General features: G+C 61.1%; 4 protein-coding genes across 4 annotated transcripts; 3 read left to right on the forward strand and 1 right to left on the reverse strand.

Annotated features, from left to right (window-relative positions):
* Window positions 1-247: 247 nt before the first annotated feature.
* Window positions 248-3,096, forward strand: ACA1_376590 (uncharacterized protein; the record flags this gene model as incomplete). The annotated part of the gene is made up of 9 exons (XM_004353662.1): window positions 248-320; window positions 476-885; window positions 1,007-1,127; window positions 1,262-1,447; window positions 1,531-1,643; window positions 1,767-2,127; window positions 2,207-2,366; window positions 2,496-2,724; window positions 2,839-3,096. 9 exons carry the CDS (start codon window positions 248-250, stop codon window positions 3,094-3,096), a joined length of 1,911 nt encoding a protein of 636 aa, XP_004353714.1.
* A 106-nt stretch (window positions 3,097-3,202) lies between these two features.
* On the reverse strand, window positions 3,203-8,383 carry ACA1_376600 (Choline/Carnitine oacyltransferase superfamily protein; the record flags this gene model as incomplete). The annotated part of the gene is made up of 18 exons (XM_004353663.1): window positions 3,203-3,328; window positions 3,453-3,584; window positions 3,722-3,910; window positions 4,041-4,124; window positions 4,253-4,341; window positions 4,439-4,517; window positions 4,626-4,686; window positions 4,749-5,452; window positions 5,626-6,088; window positions 6,209-6,549; window positions 6,662-6,861; window positions 6,933-7,022; window positions 7,123-7,351; window positions 7,422-7,525; window positions 7,610-7,737; window positions 7,841-7,944; window positions 8,026-8,168; window positions 8,257-8,383. 18 exons carry the CDS (start codon window positions 8,381-8,383, stop codon window positions 3,203-3,205), a joined length of 3,393 nt encoding a protein of 1,130 aa, XP_004353715.1.
* A 961-nt stretch (window positions 8,384-9,344) lies between these two features.
* Window positions 9,345-18,388, forward strand: ACA1_376610 (DEAD/DEAH box helicase domain containing protein; the record flags this gene model as incomplete). The annotated part of the gene is made up of 17 exons (XM_004353664.1): window positions 9,345-9,885; window positions 10,009-10,119; window positions 10,182-10,298; window positions 10,381-10,626; window positions 10,713-10,948; window positions 11,120-11,297; window positions 11,380-11,553; window positions 11,642-11,989; window positions 12,082-12,206; window positions 12,316-12,534; window positions 12,613-12,729; window positions 12,811-12,985; window positions 13,128-15,609; window positions 15,692-15,844; window positions 15,961-17,360; window positions 17,485-17,620; window positions 17,716-18,388. The coding sequence occupies 17 exons, from the start codon at window positions 9,345-9,347 to the stop codon at window positions 18,386-18,388; spliced, it is 7,431 nt and encodes a 2,476-aa protein (XP_004353716.1).
* A 550-nt stretch (window positions 18,389-18,938) lies between these two features.
* ACA1_376620 (late embryogenesis abundant domain containing protein) lies at window positions 18,939-21,062 on the forward strand (the record flags this gene model as incomplete). Its single annotated transcript, XM_004353665.1, has 2 exons — window positions 18,939-19,179; window positions 19,300-21,062. The coding sequence occupies 2 exons, from the start codon at window positions 18,939-18,941 to the stop codon at window positions 21,060-21,062; spliced, it is 2,004 nt and encodes a 667-aa protein (XP_004353717.1).
* Window positions 21,063-21,386: the final 324 nt, after the last annotated feature.

A 21,386-nucleotide genomic window follows, 5' to 3' on the forward strand; every position in this document is an offset into this window, starting at 1 on the left:
CACAATGATGGTGATGGGTGCTGACAGTGACCTGCAAGGTCCAGCTGCTTGATCTCAAGTTGATTCATGATGACAATGCCTACCAATGCAAGGACCTGCACCGTTAGGTACGGTGCCAACCTCTACGATTCCATCAAGCGCTCTTGCTTCTCTCCTCAACATGTTTCTCCGCCAATCCATTTCGCTTTATTTTCAATTTCTTTCTTTCTTTCTTTCACATTCCTTGTACACCAAGACAACACACAAGATGGAGGACCGGCCAGGCGGCCGTGAGCGAGCAACGTCGGTTGCACCAGCTTCTCCCTCTCTCGGCACCCACCGTACGTGTAAAATAATCTTGCGTTTATCTACGCAATTCCAATTTGAAATTATCTTGGAGAATCTCTTTCGTTGATCTTCAATTTAATTATTTAATATATACTCATCATCAAGAAGCCGTTTATTACAATTAATAGCTCTCATGCTCTTCACGCAGGGATGACGTTGTCAGAGGCGAGCGCGGCAGCTGTGGTGGTGGCCGTCGAGACTTCTGCCGCGGCGCAGGCGTCGGCGGCGCAATGGCGCTCGGGCGAGAAGAGCGAGTCCTCTGGTCGAACCCCTACGCGCGCCCGCGAAGCGCTGGGCTTGGGTCGGCTCTCGTCGCGGGAGGAAGACGCCGTCGCAGAGCCCGACAGCGACCTCACCTCCACAACAACGACGACCACGAAGTCAAAGACGAAGAAGAAGACGAAGAAGAAAGCGAAAGCGAAGGAGCACAGGCGCGAAGACGGTAGCGCAAGGGCGGACGGGGAGAGTAGTGGGGAGAGCTGCGAGGCGCTGACACCGCGAAGCAAAGAAACACAGAAGGAGGGGAAGAAAAAGAAGAAGTCAAAGACCAAGAAGAAGGTTCGCATCTGATCTTCCAACAACGCAGCGCACACGCACACGCACACACACGCCGCACACAGCACACGCACGCACACGACACGCACGCGATCTGATGATGAAATGTGGTCTCGGTGAGCAGAATGCCAAGTCTAAATCGGAGAGGTCAGCAACCGACGAACCGCCAGCAGGAGGTGCAATGGCGGAACTGCGCCGTGGCCTTCTCGATCTGCAGCCACAGGCCTCCGATGAGGTGCGCCCACGTCCGCGCATACCTGTGACGCACACGCGCACGCGCACACACACACGACACACACGCACACACGCACACACACGACACGTAGCCACCCACGTGGGTAGGCGAGCTACGTCTCATACGCACACGAACGTACAGCAGGTCATCCCGATCGAGAGGAAGAAGAAGAAAACAAAGACAAAAGCGAAGACGAAGGGCAAGAAAAAGTCGCCCACAAAAACGAAAAAAAGAAGAAGTCGCGTACATACGCGGACGACGACGACGAAGCCGAGGCCGAGGAAAGTGATGATGACCGGCTGCCGCCCACCGTCTACGTCGACTGCATCGGTAGGCTCCGCCGTCTCTGGCTTTATTATTTATTATTTGTATTTGTATTTGTTTTTTGATAATTAATTTATGCATTGTCGCAGTGGTGGAGGCGCGCGATCTGCAGATCCCGACCTCGACCGGCTGGGGCTTCTTCGGCAGCGGCACCACCACGCCCGCCCTCTACTGCGCCGTACAGTTGGGCAGCGGCACCCAAGTGCGTACTTTTTCTCCATTATTATTTTTATTTATTAATAATATAATAAATAATACGATTAAAATAATTAAATAATTAAATAATTAATTGGTAATTAGTTAATTTTATTATTTTAATGTGCAGGAATTCAGAACGTGGAGCGCCGAGGAGAAGACGCCCGTGTGGAATGCGGGGCTCACGTTCATCTACCGACGCACGATCGACGCCGCGTTGACCGAGGAGGACGACCTGCCCATGACCATCGCCGACAACGCCGTGCTCATCCTCACCGTGCGCAACCGGGCCGGCCGGCTCTTCGCGCAGGAGCTGGCCCTGGGCGAGGCCTACGTGGTGCTCGAGACGCTCGAAGACGAGGCCGTGCACGACGTCTGGCTGCCGCTCCGCCCGCCCGCCAAGACCTGGTCGCTCGAGACCCTGCTGCAGCCGCCTCCCGAGCCGCCCCTCGGCCAATTGCACATCATCCTCCAAAAGTCCCTCCAACCTCGTACGTGTCGTGTCGTGTCGTGTCGTGTCGTGTCGTGTCGTGCGTCGTGGACTGACGCAGTGTTCGAACTCTGTTACAGAGGCGGGACTGTTGGCGTACTTTGGTAAGCCGTCGCGAGCGATTCCGCTGCGTGCGCTGCCGGGCGACGTGGTGCTGTTCTCCAACACGGAGCTCGTGCGGCAGACGATCAAGATCGTGCAGGGCTCCGAGTGGGACCACATCGGCCTCGTCGTGCCCAGGTGATACACCTACCCACGAGTCGCGACACACGTGTGCCCCACCGCACACGCCCCACCGCACACGCCCCACCGCACACGCCCCACATGAGCGGCTACTTATATCGGCTGTCGCGCCACGGCTCTGCGCAGGCCGGACAACGAGGGCCTGTTTCTGCTGGAGGCGATCGTGGACGGCGTGCGGATCTTCCGATTGGACCACCGGCTCGACTTCTACCGCGAGACGGCCAAGATCGCCATACGACGGCTCGAGGTGAACCGAACGCCCGAGATGCTGCAGGCCTTGACCGACTTTGCCCAGGAGATCGCGGGCAAGCCCTACTGCTCCCTACTCGACATCGTCAAAACCTACGGCACTGGAGTACGCCGCCTCCTTAATGCGTGCACGTGCGTGTGCGTGTGCGGTGGTGTGTGCGTGTGCGGTGGTGTGTGCGTGTGTGTGTCTGATGAGGGGGGGATCCCACTATGGCTGCAGGCGGTGCCGGCGGAGGGGACGTGGTTCTGTTCGCAGCTGGTGGCGGCGGCGTTCCAGCGCATGGGCATACTGGCGGCACAGCCGCCGGCGTGGGCCTTCCTGCCGGGCGACTTCGTGGCCGATCACCCGCCCTCGCACACCCACAACCCGTCGCCCGACGCCGCGCCCCAGGCGCCGCCCAAGCTGCAGCTGCTCCAGGGCCGCCTGTCCGACATCCTCATCAGTCCCATGAAGGGCGCGCCCGACCTGCTCTCATGAAGGCCGTTGCATTGCATCCTGAGCTGATGACGATTGATTAAACTGCTGATTGAACACTTTTGCTTTGCTTTGCTTTGTCGCAGAGTCTTGAAGCGAGCCCAGCACTCTAGAGGCGGGCCTGGGCGGGGGTGGAGGTGGAGAGGATGGCGAGCATCTGCACCAGCGACTCCCGGAGAGCGGCGGCAAACGCGGCAGCCTGTCCGTGGAAGTTGGACACGCAGATGTGGATCGCCTGGTGGGTTTGGTGGTCGGTTGATTAGTTGTTGTTGTTGTTGTTGTTGTGTTTGCTCAGTTATTGGGCGGCCCCACTGACAAGGCGGTGTTCGAGGCTTGAGTGTCGATGAGGTGGTGGGTACCTCGGGGTGGATCATGTAGCCCAGACCAAAGCCGTCGTCCATGACCGGACCGAAGCCGAAGAGATCAAGCGCCCGCGTGCCGCAGTTGGAAGTCGACAGCACCGACCCGAACAGCTTCGAGTACGACGGATCCTACACGACGCACACGACACACGCACACACGACACACGCACACACACGACACACACACGACACACGCACACACACGACACACACACCAACTTAGTCAAGCGCGGGAGAAGAAATCGGGAATGCCTGCGGTTGCGTACGGAGAACATTTCGGGCATGACGAAGCCCGGGTACCACTGCTCCTTGTGCCGGGCGATGGACTTGAGGCCCAGCCAGTGCCTGTCCACGCCCCTGCCCTCCTTGCACTCCTTGGCTCGTCGTCCGTGGGCCTCGATCGCCTGTCGGAGCGCCGCTTCCTTCTTCGCATTGTCGGCCTTCGGGCACGTGAACTGTGCGTTGTTGACCGACCATGGTCGATTAAGTCAAGTCAGTTTCAGTTATAATAACAAATATAAAATAAAAATGGGATTAAATTAATGAATAATAACAATAATAATAAAATGGTGTCGAGGAGCTTACGGTCTTGGTGAAGTGGACGGACTCGTTGGTGACGGAGCGGAGGCACTCGGTGCGGCCGTGATAGTACTGCTTCATCTGCACGGACTGTTGGCACGCCGCAACGCAACAAAACAGGGTGAGTCTCTCTCTCTCTCTCTGTGTGTGTGTGTGTGTGTGTGTGTGCGGTGGTGCGTGTGCGGTGGTGCGTGTGCGTGTGTGCGGTGGTGTGATACCTCGTAGGTGGAAGCGGTCTTCTTGTACAGCTTGTAGTAGGCCAGCTGGTAGGCCATCTGCACGAACCCGTCAGGGCTGACCTTGCGCTCTGGGCCGAGGGTCGGACAAAGACATGTCAGCCACCGGCTCTGGCCCACCACCACTGCGGCGTGGCGATGTAGCACACCAGGAGGCTGGCAACGCACCGACAATCCTCTTCTGACCAAAGTCCTTGAAAATGAGCACCGACGTGTCCGTCTTGGCGATCAACTCGCCAGCGTGCACCTGATACAATCAGCCAAACCGCGGAGAGTTAGTCCTGCTAATTTAGAGATATAGTTTTATATATATAAAAATATATATAGAAATATATATATATATATCTCTAGATACCTTGGCAGCCTCCAGGGCATCGGCCACCGGCGAGCTGGCGGGCACGATCCATTCCAGACGTCTGGCAAGAACCGTTAAACTAGAGAGACAGGAATGCGAGTAATGTTGGTGTTGGTGTGGTACCTGGGTGCCGGGGCGGTGGGACCCTCGGTGAGAATGGTGCCGTTGCGGGCGAGCACCTCGTTGTGGATCTCGGTGAGCAGGCGCAGGATGGTGTGTCCGTCGATGGGCGAGTGCTCCATGTTGACGCCCGCCACGCCGTTGGCGCACACCAGGAACTGCAGCTTGTCGAACCACCTATTGCGCACGTCGCCGTGGAGGAACAGGCGCGCGGTGGCGTCGAGGTCGGCCGGCGCCTCGTCCTCGAGCACCAGCACGAACAGGGCGCGGTCGACCACCTCGAGCGACGCGACGTTGATCGGGTGCGCGCGCACCAGTTCGGCGCGGGCGGCGCTCCACGCGTCGCGGTCCTCGGCGGTGAGGGCGCCGATGGGGAATGACTGGTGGGTGCCGGGCCGGTCGGCCTCGCGCACGACCGCGTCCAGCTGCGCGTGGATGTGGGACTCCGCCACGGCCTCGCCGGCTGACGTCAGCACGTCAAGCGTGAAGAACTGGCGCTTGCGGAGTACGACGATGTGGCGCACGCCGGTCCACGAGTAGACGGCGTCGCGGCCGGGGAGCGGGATGCGGGCGGTGGCGAACACGCGGCCGTACTGGGTCATGCACAGCGGCGTCTTACGCTCGAGGTCGGGCGTGAGCCCACCCTTGGTGGCCACCTTCTTGTAGAAGCGCACTGCACTGCCCACGATCTGCGCCGCTCGTGCAGTCTGTCGTGTAGCGCCGGAAATAAAAGAAAGAAAAATATCAAGTCAAAATTAAATAAATCGTAATAAAATAATGGACAGAAGCTAAACAAATAAATAAATTTAATTAGCAAATAAATAATTAATAGCAAAAATAAAAGATAAAGCCTTAATCTTATAACAGCGATTGAGGGGACCTGAGCAGGGTTGGCGGGGTCGGCCTTGAACACGAAGAAGGGGTTGACGTTGATGAAGGAGGGCACTCGGAACTCGAGGTAGCCAGTGTCCCACCAGCCCTCGAGCCAGCTCGTGGGCGACACGCGGGCGAGGTTGTGCAGATCGGCCTGCAGCCCTGCGGCATCGTGTTTCACAAAATCGGCCACGAATCGACGCGTGCGGGCCAGATCGGCGGGGCTGGCCTCGGCGAGCAGTGGCTGGAGGTACTCGTCGTACCGACGTGCCGTCTCCTCGATCGTTGGGATCGGCAATCGAGGCAGCGTAGTGACCTCGAGCCACGGGTACGGCTGCACGTTACGCGAACCCTGCGGCACCACTTCCCTCCTGTACTTGTCTTCCATCTTCAGGTCTTCCTCTTCTGTTGTCTTCTTTTGATTGATTCTCGATTCGCGTAGCGCCACAAGGCCCAAGTCGAGTTGGGAACTGCTCTCGTCCTGCGTTGTTCGCTTTGTTCGTTTGGAATTCCAAACATTGTGGCAACCGCACTCGATACACCGCACACGACACACACGACACGACACACATGACACGCGTCCGTGTCACAGCTCTGGTGCGGCCTTGGCGGTGGTCGCGGGAAAGAGTAGCGTGGGCGCATCGCGGAGCGCGCCGTGTGGGTCCTCCTTGTAGTTCATGAGGTAGGCCTGCAGCTGGGCCATGGACACCGAGTCGGGGAGGAAGCTCGCGGCGAACCGATCGGCCAGGGCCTCGGCCTCGTCGAGCTCCTCGTAGAATCGGTGGAACATGCGACGCGCCTGCGTGACGGTGGCGAGGCCCACCTTGACGATCACGTCCACCCGGCCGGGTCGGATCAGGGCCTTCGACAGGCGCGAGAAGTGGTTGGTGGTGAAGAACACCACACGGCCCTCCGCCGACGCAACACCATCCTAGCCGGAGGAAGAACATATGAGCCACACGACACACGGCACACGGCACACACGGCACACACGACACACGACACACACGCAACACACGGCCGCGGGACTGGAGAGTACGTACCAAGACGTTGAGGAGACCGCTGAAGGTGACCCCGTTGCCGAGGTTCTCTCTGGCTCGGCCTCGGCCCTCGTCCTCGCTGTCGCTTTCGCTGCCGTCGCCCGGGCCGTTGGGCACGAAGGCGGCGTCGATGTCCTCGAACAGCACAATACCCCGGTAGGGAACGCCGCGCATGAGCTCGGCCAACACCTCGTCATTGAGCGCTGCACAGAAAAGAGAAGAAGATATGAAACGTGTTTGCGACACAGTGTGCACTGAAGAGAGAAACACACACCTTTGCTGGCAAGGTTGATGACGTAGATGTTCATGCGCACTTCGCCGGCCAGAGCGGTGATAAACGAAGTCTTACCACATCCAGGTTTGCCTGTGGGGGGAGCGTGATTAACACCGCACACCGCACACACGCGCGCGCGCACACACACGCACACAACACGGGATCTGGGGCGAATGGAAAAACTGCGTACCGTGAAGGAGATAGCCCCTGCGGTACGGAATGCCGCGGTCGGAGTACCACTTGGCGCTCCGCAGGAAGTCCTTGGCGTCGCGAACCAGCTTCTCCTCGACGCCCTCCTCCAGGATGACGCTGGAGAGCGGACGGATGCTGCGCGCCGTCGAGCGCGCCCAGTTGCCGTACTGGTCGCCCACGTACACGACCGTGCGCGATTTGTCCTTATTCGCTGCCGTCAGCCGCGCCTGCGCAAAAGTTAAGCGGAATTAAGAAATATAAATCGATAGAGCACGACCAGTGGGACTGAAGTGGTACCTCTTCGATGAGGCTGCTGATCTGGCTGCGCGCCGTCGCCTTGCCCAGCATCATGATGCTGATTCGATCGGTTCCGCGAATGCCCTCGTTCGAGTAGCGCGAACCTGAATCAGAGCCAACCGGAAGGAAAATAACAATGCTTCGTTTGCTTCGCTCTCCACTTGAGTAGAGTTTGTTGTGTGCCGTACCTGAGCTCGTGCGACGGAGAAGGACGTATTTGTTTCTGAAGCGGAACCAGTGCGAGCCCGAGCCCGGGGTGAACCACACACCGTTGCCGTTCTCCTCCTCCTCCTCGCCCGCGACCGAGCGGGCGTACCTGCGATGGCGGCGAGGCGCTCAATGAGTCCCAAACGCTCTCCCATCTCCCTGTGTGTGTGGCCCACAGACCACGTCACGTCACGTATGGAAGGCGTACGCACTTGTGCATGGACGAGGTGACCTGGTAGGAGTGCGACGTCTTGAACGACGGGTGGTCGGCCAGCCACAGGAGCAGCCACCTGTACGCTTCGTCGTCGCTGTCCAGCTGCGCAACCCAAAGGCAAGTCATTTAGCGCTCGAACACCACGCACGCACACGTTATAGTGGGAAAGTGGATGGCCGGTACCGTGGCGGTGGTTGTGGTGAGCTCTGTGATACGCTCCCACATGCGCTCGCCGGCGCTCTGCACGACAACGCGGAGCGCCTCGCCGGCTGCGGCGGCCGCCACGACCAACGCCACACGCCACAGCAGCCCGCCCCAGCCATCGCCTGGGTTTGCACCACACCCGTGATCGCGAGTTGCGCTGGTCATCCGATTTGGAGTCGAAGGCAGAGAAGCTTTGATGGTGCGGCGTACCAAGGGTGGGCTTGCCGAGCCACTGCGAGAGGAGGGCACCGCCGGGCCACACGGCCCACGCTGCCTCTGCCGCCTGCAGGCCGGCCAGCAGACCGCCGCCGCTGCCCGAGGAAGAGCCGGAGCTCATGCCAGTGACGTCTCCCACGGCAGCGCCCGGAGAGGCTGACGTGGTGGCCGCGACCACCGACACAGCGGACAATAAACCACCGCTGCCCAATCCTCGCCCCAGCACCCTCCCCGCCACGCCCTACGTGGATTGGATTTCAATTGAAAGAAAAGAGGAGGGTATAAGCGGGAGATGAAAAGAGAAAATGAGAAGGAGAGCAGTATGCTGCGTACGCAGGCACCAGCGAGTCCGGTGACAAGGGTCATTCGTGACTCCATCTGCAAATTGCCAACTGAATGGGACAAAAATCAGGTTTTTAGCTTGAAAAGGGCGTGACTCCGAAACTCTTAGCGGAAGTCGAGAAAAGGGGCGAACAACACATCAAGCTTGAACATCAAAGGGGAACAGAAGCACAAGGCCGGTACCCCTCGTTTGGCCACCCTCCATGGTACGTACCTCTGACCATTTATTTTTCTGCAACGCCGTGGCATCAAGTGATTCACGCTAATTGGATTTCTTCATGTACTCAATGAAGGACGACTATTTTGACCCGGCCTTTCTGGCTGAGCTCAGCCAAATCGAATTAAATCACACAGCACAGAGTCGCCAGCCTGCTGCCAATCACCAGCAGCCACATGCCGCCAATACAACTACCCTGACGCAGAAGCCCCGCTTCACTCAAAGGCCAACACTGCAGTTCACCTCCTCGGCCTCCGCCCCTCGACCCACCTCTGCACCCGCCTTCGCCTCTACCTCTACCTCTACCTCTACCTCTACCTCTACCTCTACCTCTACCTCTACCTCTACCTCTACCTCTACCTCACCTGCCAGCACGGCAGCCTCGTCGCCTCGCCCCTCGCTCACCTCTCTCACCTCTCGTTCTCCCTCGCCCGCCTTCTCTTCTTCCTCTTCCTCTTCCTCCACTCCTGCTTCCTCTGGTAGCGCGTCACTGTTCGCCAACTCAGCCCTCCGCAGTCGGAGCATGCAGCAGGCCGAGCAGCGGCTGATGAGCTCCACCACCACGAGCCGCACCACAGCCGCCACAGTCACAACTGCAGCGACGCCATCGACGCCCGGCTCCTACTTGCTCAAGGGCAAGTCTACACAAACGCAGCGGAGCCCGGCCGCTCCTTCGCCCGCGTTGCGCGGCGGGCGCGGAAGGGGCCGCGGCGAGATCGCATCGCCGTCGGCGGGTGGTGGAGGAAGCGGCGGGCGCGGACGGGGCCGGGGTTGTCGAGGGGGAGGAGCCCGCGGCCGAGGCGGTGCGCAGGGAATCGTCAAAGGCAGAGGGCGCGGAAGGGGCAAGTCCTTTCCCGATGACGAGGAGGAGCAAGCGCAGGCTGGCGAGGAGGGAGACGAAGCGGAGCGCGACGATGAAGGCGAAGAGCGAACAAACGGCGGTGGCGGCGGTGGTAGGCGGAAGAGCGGCGGGAGCATCGACCTCGCGTTCCACTTCCCCGAGCCCGAGGATGACGAGCCACCGCGGCTCGACCTCGACGCTGCGGACTCGTGGATATATCCCTGTACGCGCGCCTCACCTTTTGGTGCATGTGCATGTGTGTGTTGCGTGTGTGTGTGGCGCGCGCGCGCGTGCGTGTGCGTGCCCGGCCAGCGTCTCATTGCTCCACACCCGCACACGGCTGCAGCCAACTACCCGCGCAGGGACTACCAGTACTCGATCACCAGGAAGGCCCTATTCCGCAACACCCTGGTGAGTTTGCCGACAGGCCTGGGCAAAACGTTCATCGCCGCCGTGGGTACTGACCCCGCTGGGTTTGGGTGCTGGTGACCATTAGACTGACACACACACACACCACAGTCATGTACAACTTCTACCGCTGGTTTCCCGAGGGCAAGGTAGTCTTCATGGCGCCCACGAAACCGCTGGTCGCGCAGCAGATCACGGCCTGTTACCAAATCATGGGCTTGCCTGAGGGTGCGGATCGCATATGCCGTTCACGTGAGCTCTTAGGGCTAAACTAAACTGACCACCTGCCTCGGGGCATGTCGGGCCGCAGATGACACTGTGACGATGACCGGCCAGATCTCGCCCGAGAAGAGACGCGAGGCGTGGCGCTCGAAGCGCGTCTTCTACGTGACGCCCCAGATCCTCACGAACGACATCAGCAGGCAGGCCTGCGACGCCAAGTCCATCGTGTGTCTCGTGGTCGACGAGGCCCACCGCGCTCTGGGCAACTACGCCTACTGCACCGTGGTGAAAGCGATCGCCTCTGCCACGCGCCACTTTCGCATTCTCGCGCTCAGTGCCACTCCTGGCTGTGCGTCTCTCTTTTTCCCCTGCATTTACTGTCGACTTGGGAGCGAGGCCTGACGCTTCTTCTCCGCCCAGCCAACATGGAGCAGGTGCAGCAGGTCATCCACAATCTGCTCATCTCGAACCTGGAGGTGCGTACGTCAGAGGACATCGACGTGCGGGCCTACATTCACAGCACCAAGCTGGAGATGGTGCGGCTGTCGCTCACGCCCGAGCTCAACGCCGCGCGCAGTCTGTTCATCGAACTCCTCAAGATACCTCTCGACAAGCTCCACAACATGCGCGCCTTTTGGACGAACGAGCCCGAGAAGGTTCGTGCAGGTCAGACCTCGTGCTGTCTTGTGCGTGCGTGTGCGTGTGCGTGTTGTGTCTGTGTGTATGTCGTGTCTGTGTGTGTGTCGTGTCGTGTCGCGTGTATGTGGTGTGTGTGCCGTGTGTGTTCACATATATGTATATATTTTTATATATTCTCTCCCAACCAGGCCAGCAGGTTTCTTCTGCTTGACGCCAAACGCAAGTTCGAGGGACATCCCTCGCCCGCCATTCCGCCCAACGCCTACGGCCAAGTGCACTCTCAGTTCGCTCTGGCCATCACGCTCTACCACGCCTGGGGCCTTCTCAACACCTATGGGTTCAGGGCCACCAAGAACTACCTGTCCGGTACCTACTCCCTCTAAGGCTTCTTCGCTTTCATTCGTTACTGCAGACGTGACGCCAGCTGAGCTAAGTCTCTCTTCTTCAGATTTGCGAGAGGAGGTGCAGGCGAACAAAGAGGGCACGGCCAAGTCGAAGAAGGCGCTGGTCAACATGCCCCAGTTCCACAACTTGATGCTCATGCTCGAAGAGTTTGCCGACAATGCCGGCTTCAACCATCCGAAGCTCCAAAAGGTCGAGGAACTCGTTCTCCAACACTTCCGTACGTGGCTTACCTCTCACTCCGCCGTCACACGCACACGCACACGCACACGCACACGCACGTGTTTGTTTTTAATTCGTCTCTGCAGAGCGGAGCCCTGGAGGGAACACGCGGGTCATGATCTTCGCTCAGTTCCGTGACACGGTCGAGGAGATCTGCGAGCTTCTCGCGCCTCACGCCCCGCACATCAAGTCCATGCCGTTCGTTGGCCAGGGCGTAGGGCGATCGTCTGCGGGTTTCACACAGAAGGAGCAGAGCCGGGTCATCGAGGAGTTCAAGAAGGGCGGCTACAACACGCTGGTGTCCACCTGCATTGGTGAGGAGGGCCTCGACATCGGCGAGGTCGACCTCATCATCTGCTTCGACGCCCAGGCGTCGCCCACTCGCATGGTCCAGCGCATGGGCCGAACCGGCCGCAAGCGCGACGGCCGATGCGGTACCACTTCTACCACCCTTCATTCTTGGGCGTTCGCACCACCGCCTTCCGTCCGCTCTCAAACTGACGATTGGGGGGGGGCACGACTTCAGTTGTGCTGGTGACCGAGGGCGCCGAGGAGGCCGTGTTCAAGAAGAGCCAGCAGACCAGCAAGAGCATTAACATGAAGATCATGAAGCCCGAGAGCTTCGCCCTCTACAAGGAGTGTCCGCGCATGGTAGGTACCACAGTGCATTCGAAATGCTGCGGCCGCTGGTGGTGACCAGTTGAGTGATCGTCATGGTAACGCTGGCGCGGCTGGGCTCGGTGTTTGACTGATGGTGCAGATTCCGGTCGAGATCAAGCCCAAGGTGGACGAGCGGCACATGACGATTGCGTCGCCCAAGAAGAAAGTCAAGGGCACGAAGGGGGGCAAGTCGGCCGGCGTCGTGCCCAGGGGCGCCTATCTTGACAAGCATCAGGCGGCCTGGCTGCGAAGCAACTACGGCGCGACCGACGAAGTGGAGCTGCCCGCGCTCTCCCTCGACACCCACCTCGATCGCCAGGTAATCCCACACTCCCGTCTCGAGAGCGGAGAGCGCGTGAATGGCCTTGAGCTCACACCCTTGCGTTTGCCCCAACAGGCAATGCCGACGCCGGTGCACGACATCGCCCATTCGGATCGCGCGCTCCTGTTGATGAACGTCATGCAATTCATGGACGATAACTCGGCCGACTACGATGACGCCTATGGCGACGAGGTACAGCTGGGCCGCCATAACTTGACATATTTCTGTACATATTCATTTAAATGTTGATGTGGTGACACACGCTGTCCTCAGATGCAACAATTCCTGGATATGGACTACATCGAACCCGAAACGGTTGCGGCTCGACCCGCGACTCGATCGCGCGCCGCCAAGAAGCCCAAACTGACGAAGCCGCCACCTGAGGAGGAGGATCCGCTCGAATTTGACTTCCACGCCGCCCTACATAACGTGAAACGACCTGCGGCCGGTACCCTCCCCGTCCTTGTTGTTAGGTCAGCACAGCCTTGCTGACACACGCGACACACAACACACACACACACACACACACGACACACCACACACACACACACACACACACACACACACACACACACACAACGTACCAACAGCACCGGTACGAAACAGCCGAGTGAGCTCGATCTTCACCGAGGAGGATCTTCACGTGCTTGAGGAGGAGAGACGCCGCGATAACGACGATGCGTCGGACGATGACGACAGCGTACTTGACGACTGGACCGTGCCCTCGTCTGCGAAGGAGCCCAAGTCCAAGGCGAAGGCCACCGACCGGGCGGGACCCCAGCCAACAAAAGCCTTGAAGAGCACCACCACGCTCCCGAGCGACTCGTCGGCGGATACCAAGAAGAAGGGCGCTGCCACCAGCGCCAAGGCTACGGCCAGCGCCGCTGCGCCCAAGCCGCCCGAGCCCGCCGCGGGCAATATCACCTCGTCGAGACTTCGCAATCTCCAGCGTCGGGTCTCGTTCAGCGACGACTCGCTCAAGAGGCCCAAGCCGGCCGCGAGTGGTCCGGTGGCGGCGGTCGACCCGCCCCGCGCCGTCGTCGAGAAGCAACGCGCCGCCAACACGAAGAGGGACAAGGGCAAAGAGAAGGAGCAGAAGAGCGATGACGAGTACGAGTTCGAGACTCACGATTGGGGCGGACTTACGGCGATGGGCGTCGAGCCAATGGTGATGGACGTGAACGAGGGGGTCGCGCGAAATGACCGGTCGAGCGCGGCGCCGGCGCCACCTGCCACCGCGCTCCAGCGACAAGCCACTCCTCCCACCGCCGCCGGGGCTGCGCACACGCTGGTGGTACTCAGCGACGATGACGAAGACGACGCGGCAGACGACTTCATCGCCGCGGCGGAGCGGGAGAGGCGGAGGCAGGTGAAGAAGGGCGAGAAGGAGCGGAGGAAGGAGAGGGAGCGGGAGAAGAGACGGGCGTTCGCGCCGGCGGACTGCCCGATGCTGATGATCAGCCACGCCGACAGAGAGGACCCGGCGGTACTCGACGAGTGCATGCTGGGCGTATTCGCGGCCACGGCCGGCAGTGGCGGCAGTCACGCCTCCGTCTCGCCGTCTTCGTTCTTTCCCAGCCTCGCTTCGCTCTTTCTCGCGTCTGTCACCGACAGCGCGGAGAAGGAATTGGAGGCCAAGCGAGAAGCGAGCCTGGCCAACACGCCCGCGGCCGCTACATCGGCAGCCTCCGCCCTCCGTCCAGCGATGAAGCAATCGCCTTCCGTGCCGCCCGTCGTGACTTCATCACCCTGTCCGCCTCGCCCGCCGCCCACAGCGGAGGATTCCGCTCTGTCGACGCCTACGTCGATACCGTCTGCCCCCAAACCCTCAGCGACTTCGAGCGCGGCCACCGCTGCATTCGACTCGAGTGCGGTTTCGTTGTCGGCTGGCCAGACGGCGACGGCGAGCAGCACCCGGGCGAAGCCGGAAGAGGAGCACCAGGCCTGGGCGCAGGCGCCCTCGGCCTTTTCGTTGGGCGACGACAGCATGTTCGACGAAATCGCCCTCGCCATCGACCTCGACGGACTGCAGGCGAAGCCCAGCGAGTCTGACGCCCAGCAGCCGCCGCCTGCCGCGGTAGTACAGCGCGACGAAGAGAAGGCCGCCACGCCGCAACCGCCAGTGGTCGAAAGACCGACAACCAAGCTGGGGTCGCGCCTCTCCGCCAAGCGGTGGTCCGACGACTCCGAGCTGCGCAAGGCGACCGCGCACGGCCCGACTTCTCCGCAGCTGCTGAGTGTCGCTGCCGTACCGTCGTCGTCGCCTTCGCCCAATCCTTCGCCTTGTCTTCCGGAGGCTGAGGCGGAAGCCGAGCCGAGCGCTGCAGCAGCACTGGCGGTGACCGCCGCAGCCGCCGCCTTCCTGACCGTGGCACCGCAGCAGCCGCAGCTGGCCAGGCGGTCGCTGTCGCTCAAGCGCAAGGCGCCAGCGGGGCCGTCCCCGCAGCAGGCGCGATCCACGACCGCCGCCGAAGCGAGTGCGGGGTCACAAGAGATGCGCGAAGACGCGCGTGGACGAGCCGCCGACGCGACCGCGAAGGCGCCGGTCGCACTGCAACACAAGCCCAGCGTCGATCAACTGCAGAGCGAGGAGGACTCGATTCTGCAGGAATTCTGCACTCCGCCGTCGGTGGCTCGCGGGGCCACGGCGGTGGACTCGCCCAGCCACCTGCTGGTGAACTCGCTACTGAGCCACGAGCCTGCCGAGGCCCCGCGTCAGCGGAGGCGGTTGCGGAAGGGCGCCGCTACGGCCAAGAAAGCCAAGCAGCAGCAGGCGGCGAGCGAAGTCATTCACCTCGAAAGCGAAGACGAAGACGAAGAAGAAAACGAAAACGAAGAAGACGAAGGAGAAGAAGAGCAAGTCGAGGAGGAGGAAGAGGAGATCGAGGAAGTGGAGGATGAAGGAGAAGATGACTTCGAGGTTGTCGTCAACGAAAAGCAGAAGAGGGAACCGAACAACAAACGGCGAAGAGAAGAAGGACCCACCAAGAAGAAGGAAGAGCCCAAGAAGAAGGCCACCGAGTCGGCCATGCGCCGGCGACTGCTCGCCAACATGGTCGACGACGAAGCCAGGTACGATGAACCACCTCGTGCTGACAGTACGTCCAGAGCTGAGCTGTGGGTTTCATTGTTTGCATTCCTCCGTTGGGAACAGCTGTGATGACGAAGACGAAGATGACGACGATGACGACGAAGACGAGAATGGCGACCTGGATTCATTCATTTGCGACGGCACCATAGAGGAGGAGTCGCCCAGCGACGAGGCCAGTGATGCCGAAGAACCAGAAAACGATCTCGCAATTTACCGGTAACACACACACCACACACACCACACACACACCACACACACACGACACACACACACGACACACACACACACACACACACACACACGACTGTGGCTTAGGTTGCGGTTCTTGTCAGGCAATCGATGCTGAGCCAGGCGTCAGCGCGTCCGGCCAATTTCCGTACGCCGAAGCGGCAGGTGCCCAACAAGTACAAGATGCGCTTCGTCGAGCACACGCCCGAGACCTCCCCCGCCCCGCGCTCCTGGGAGACCTCACCCGCCACGTCATCCTTCATCGCCTCTTCGCCAGACTCCTCCACCACCACCACGCCGTCGATCAAGCGCGGCGCCCCGTGCGTGCCTCAGCCCGGCCAAGCCGTGTCGGTCGGGCGGCGGCTGGACTTTGGCCTGGCCGGTGTCGATGATCATGTCGACAACGACGCCGAGGCCGAGGTCGTGACCGATGACGACTACGGGGACGATGATCTGGTGATGTGGGGGCCGCGAGGTGGCAGCTCCAGCTCGAAGACGTCCACGATGACGACCACGACCAAGACTTCGATCCCACCAGCTAGAGCTCCGGCTACTCCGCTGTCGGCTCCCGCTCTCGCTGCGAATTCCTCGCATGCCGCGACGCCCAACTGGACACTCGGGGCTCTCGATGAGTTCGAGGGTCTCGACCTGTCGACGGCCTTCCCGCAACTGCCCAGCACGCTCGACGAGCCACTGCCGCCGCAGCACGAGGAGGAGGCCCAGAAGGAGCCGGCCGCGAAGAAGCTGCGGAAGAGCAACGTAACCATCCAGATCGAGGAAACCGCTGCCGCCGCTGTCAAGCAGGAGCCCGACGACTACAACGACGAACACTACAACGACGATGCGGCCAATTGGAGTCTGGGCGTTTCGTTTTCGTTCTCCTCCGACACGTCGTCTTCGCCGACCTCGCCAGCGAAATCCACAACGCCGACGCCGGTGAGCGACATCAGCGCGACAAGCAACAGCCACCACCAGCCGGCGCTCCGCAGGACGATGAGCATTCCGCCCTCGCCCTACCTCGTGCCGTCGACAACGACCACCACGACGACGCAGCCGACAGCGTCCAACAAGAAGCGGTCGCTCACGTCCCTTACGGCGCTGTCGTCGTCGCCGTCGACGTCGACGGTGATGTCGCCGCCGTCGTCGCCCAACGCGTTCCTCACCCCGCCGGCGATGGCCGCCCCGCCGACGCGTTCCCCGCTACGCCGCGGGGTGACGCTGTCGGCACTCAGCGCCGCGTCGTCGCCCGCGCCATCGCCCCAGTCGCCCTTCCCGCTCGACGTCAACTCGCCATCGCGGTTGCCCGCACACCTCCTCCCGCGCATGCCGAGCACGCCCGAGCTGCGGAGAGCGAGGAAGAAGACGCCGCCGGTCATCATCGTGTCGTCGGTGCAGCTCGGCCGATCGCAGATCCCCCAGATCCTGCGCAACAAGTGGAAGGCGCCGCCAGTGGTCTACTCCCTGCCACCACCAGGCGACTTCCTGGTCTCATGCCGCAACGGAGGTACCACGACACGACACGACACGACACGACACGACACGACACGACACGACACGACACGACACGACACGGCGCCGCACGACACGACACGACGCTAACGACTATACGGCATCAATAGGCCTGGCAGTGGTCAGGAAGACGCAGAAGGAGTTAGAGGAGGGCGGACAGCGGGACAAGGTAAGCCAGGCCATCGCCGACGCGGAGAAGGTCGGCCTTCGTCTGGTCTTCCTCCTCGAGCAGGACGAGAAGTCTGGCATCGCGCCGTACGTCCTCCCTTCTCACCCACGCATGTCATGCGCGTGCTGTGCGTATCGTGTTTTGTGTGCGGTTGCGGGATGCTCACCGAGCTGCCGCGCAGTGGAGGAAGGAACTACGTCGAGTCGATGGACGCGCTGATGCAGCTGACGCAGGGCAGCATCCACTACTCCCTGCTCCACTCCTCGTCGCAGGCCCACTCGGCCGACCTCATCTACCACCTGGCCCGTAAGGAGATGCTCGACGGCGGAGGCATGGTGGGCCTCGGCGCCGACTTCCTCGACGCCAACGCCCGCCGGCTGGCCTTCCTGCGCGAGCTGCCCGGCCTCGGCATCGTGCCCGTGCTCGCCCTGCTCTCGCGCTTCGAGAACCTGCGCGACATCATCAACGCCGGCCCGGCCGACCTGCGGCACCAGCTCAGCTGCAGCCGCGACCACCACGACCTCGTGGCCCAGCTCCACGCCTGCTTCGGCTCCGCGGGCGCCGCCGAGCTCACCGCCCGGCTGCAGCCGGTCGCACCCTTGACGCCCCTCACCTCGCCTTCGTCGTCGTCGTCATCGTCGGCCGCCTCGTCGCTGACCGACGTCGAGGACGCCACGCCCGAGGCCACCAACCTTCTGCGCGGGCAGCCCAAGTTCAACATCGCCAGCCGCCTGGCCAGCAAGCCAGCGGCGCCGAGAGCCCCGCCGAGAGGTCGGGGCGGTGCAGCACGGCCTGGGCCGCGAGGGGGACGAGGCAGAGGCAGGGGGGAGAGGGAGAGGAGGGTGAGGTCATGATGGCAAGGTGGGCATCGGTGGTGGTGTGATCGCTTCAGATCCTCGACCTCGCGCGAGAGTGGTCCATCTTGACCAGCCAGCACCGACGAGTTCTCGCCCACATCCAACCATCGAAAAAAAGAATGAAAATAAGAACTGCATTCCTAAAATTCTTGAATTTTTGTGAATAGAACAACGGTTGTAGGTAGAAAATGTGAAATATGCGGATAATCGGTCGGGGATTGCGCAGGGAAGGTACAAAGCGGAGGAAAAGCAAATGGAAGGAGGACGGCAGGTCAGCTGTGGATGCGCCATGGTGCCCCTCGCACCGCACCTTCAAAGAGCCCCTGCGCTCCATCGTTCAAACCATTATTCCACAAGCAACCACACACCAACAGCTTCACCACTTACTTAGCCCTTGTTCCGAACATTCTGCAACACCTCCCCTTCATCTCTTAATCTCTCCACACACCCAGGTACTGCAAACAAACTCTTCTCTTCTCTTTTGAAATCTGCTTCGTTGTTGATCTGACTTGGCGCAGACACAGCAGCTATGCAGAAGCAACAGAAGATGGACACCACCAACGAGGCGAAGAGCCTCAACAACCCCAGCCGAGGCACCAACTTTGGCGAGGCCCTGCCCACCTACGGCATGGCCGCGGCCACCGCGTTGATGGGCGTCAAGGGCTTCCGCTCCACCAAGTCCGTTCCCAGCCTCGCCGCCGGCCTCGGCTTCGGCACCCTCTTCGGCGTCAGCGGCTACCTCCTCCAGGACCCCGCCACCAGCGGCTCCGGCCGCACCATCGCCCTCGGTACCCTCCCACCATCTTTTTCCATCTTCCATCCTTCCCATCGCACACGACACGAGACACGACACGACACGACACGCACATTCCTAACATTCCATTCCGCTACGCGACCAAATAATACAGCTTCGTCGTTGACGCTGGCGGGCGTGATGGGCAGCCGCTTCGCGCGCACCTGGAAGCTCTACCCGGCCGGCACGATGGCCGCCCTCGGCGTGGGCTCGTCGGCGTGGCACGGCTACACGACGGCCCGCAGCCTGGGCGTTGCGGTGCCCGCCGCCATGCCCGAGCGGCTGCGCGAGACGGTGGACGAGGCCGCTGACGAGCTCGGCTCGCTCAAGTCCAAGGCCCAGCGCGGCGTCGAGACCGCGCGCGACTACGCCGTCGACATGAAGGAGAGCGTCAAGGAGAAGGCGCGCGAGCTCGAGCACAAGGGCGAGGCCGAGGTCGAGGAGCTGCGCGAGAAGGGCAAGCGCGGCTACGAGCGGGCGCGCGAGGTGGCGGGCGACGCCAAGGCCAAGACCGGCGAGAAGGTCGACGAGATGCGGCGCAAGGCCGGCGACACGATCGAGGAGGCCAAGGAGTACGCCGCCGAGACGGGCGCGAGCGCCAAGCACAAGGCCCAGGACCTCAAGCAGAAGGCCAGCGACAAGGTGGACGACATGAAGAAGAAGGGCGAGGAGATGAAGAAGAAGGGCGGCGAGAAGGTGGACGAGATGAAGGACAAGGCCCAGGACATGAAGAAGAAGGGCGGCGAGAAGGTGGACGAGATGAAGAAGAAGGGCGAGGAGAAGGTGGAGGAGGGCAAGAAGATGGCCAGGCGCGGTAGCCAGGAGCTCAAGCGCAAGGGCGAGGAGAAGATGGACGAGATGAGGGACAAGGCCCAGGACATGAAGAAGAAGGGCGTCGACAAGGTCGACGAGATGAAGGACAAGGGCGAGGACATGAAGAAGAAGGGCGGCGAGAAGATGGACGAGATGAAGGGCAAGGCCCAGGACATGAAGAAGAAGGGCGAGGAGAAGGTCGACGAGGCCAGGGATAAGGCCAGGCGCGGCGGCCAGGAGCTCAAGCGCCAGGGCAGCGAGAAGATGGACGAGATGCAGGACAAGGCCCAGGACTTGAAGAAGAAGGGCGAGGAGAAGGTGGACGAGATGAAGAAGAAGGGCGGCGACAAGATGGACGAGATGAAGGACAAGGCGCAGGAGACGAAGAAGAAGAGCGGCGAGAAGGTCGATGAGATGAAGGACAAGGCCCGCGAGTCGGCTGATGAGGGCAAGAGGATGGCCAGGCGCGGCAGCCAGGAGCTCAAGCGCAAGGGCGAGGAGAAGGCCGACGACGCGCGCGACAAGGCCCAGGAGCTCAAGCGCAAGGGCGGCGAGAAGGTGGACGAGATGAAGGACAAGGCCCAGGACATGAAGAAGAAGGGCGGCGAGAAGATGGACGAGATGAAGAAGAAGGGCGGCGAGAAGATGATGGACGGCGAGGAGTCGATGAAGCGCAAGGCCCGCGAGAGCGGCGACAAGGCGCGCGACTACGTCGAGGATGTGAAGGAGAACGTCAAGCGCACCGGTAGGCAGGCGGCCGACAAGACCCGCGAGACCTACGACGAGGTGGTCGAGAGCGCCAAGGACAAGGCGGCCAAGGCCAGCAACGGCCTTTGTGGTGCCGAGCCGACGGCGCGCGACTACGTCGAGGCGGTGAAGGACAAGAGCGCGGAGGGCCTCGAGACGGTGAAGGACCTGGCGGCCGTGGGCGTGGCCAAGACGCTCGACTTTGTGGACGACATCACGGAGCGCGCCCACAACAAGCGAAGCGGCCGCGAGATCTCCACGGCCGAGTCCAAGGAGCAGGACTTTGATGGCGAGCGCCAGAGCAGGAGGAGGAGGTAGACCAAACGACTACCACCAACCGCCTTACCACCACGAGCTACTCACTAGCCCAACTCTACTATCAACAACTCTCTTATCTTTTTTGCTTCAATACAAACACACCAAAGGGCAATCTTTGCCCTTCTGGTTTTTACTCCACACACCTGGCCCAGTTTTTCCAACCTGTTTGATACATTAACCTGTTTGATACATGATGGTGTGTTTGTCTTTGTTTGGAGGAAGGGTGGACCATTTGAAGAACTTCACAGGTGTGTGCAATGTGAAGCTGATCACTGCTCCCTGGACCACCCCGCAGCTCAGCTGCAAAGACTTGGTGCCAGGGCG

Source organism: Acanthamoeba castellanii, assembly GCF_000313135.1.
Source record: "Acanthamoeba castellanii str. Neff unplaced genomic scaffold scf7180000084685, whole genome shotgun sequence".
Lineage (NCBI taxonomy): Eukaryota > Discosea > Longamoebia > Acanthamoebidae > Acanthamoeba > Acanthamoeba castellanii.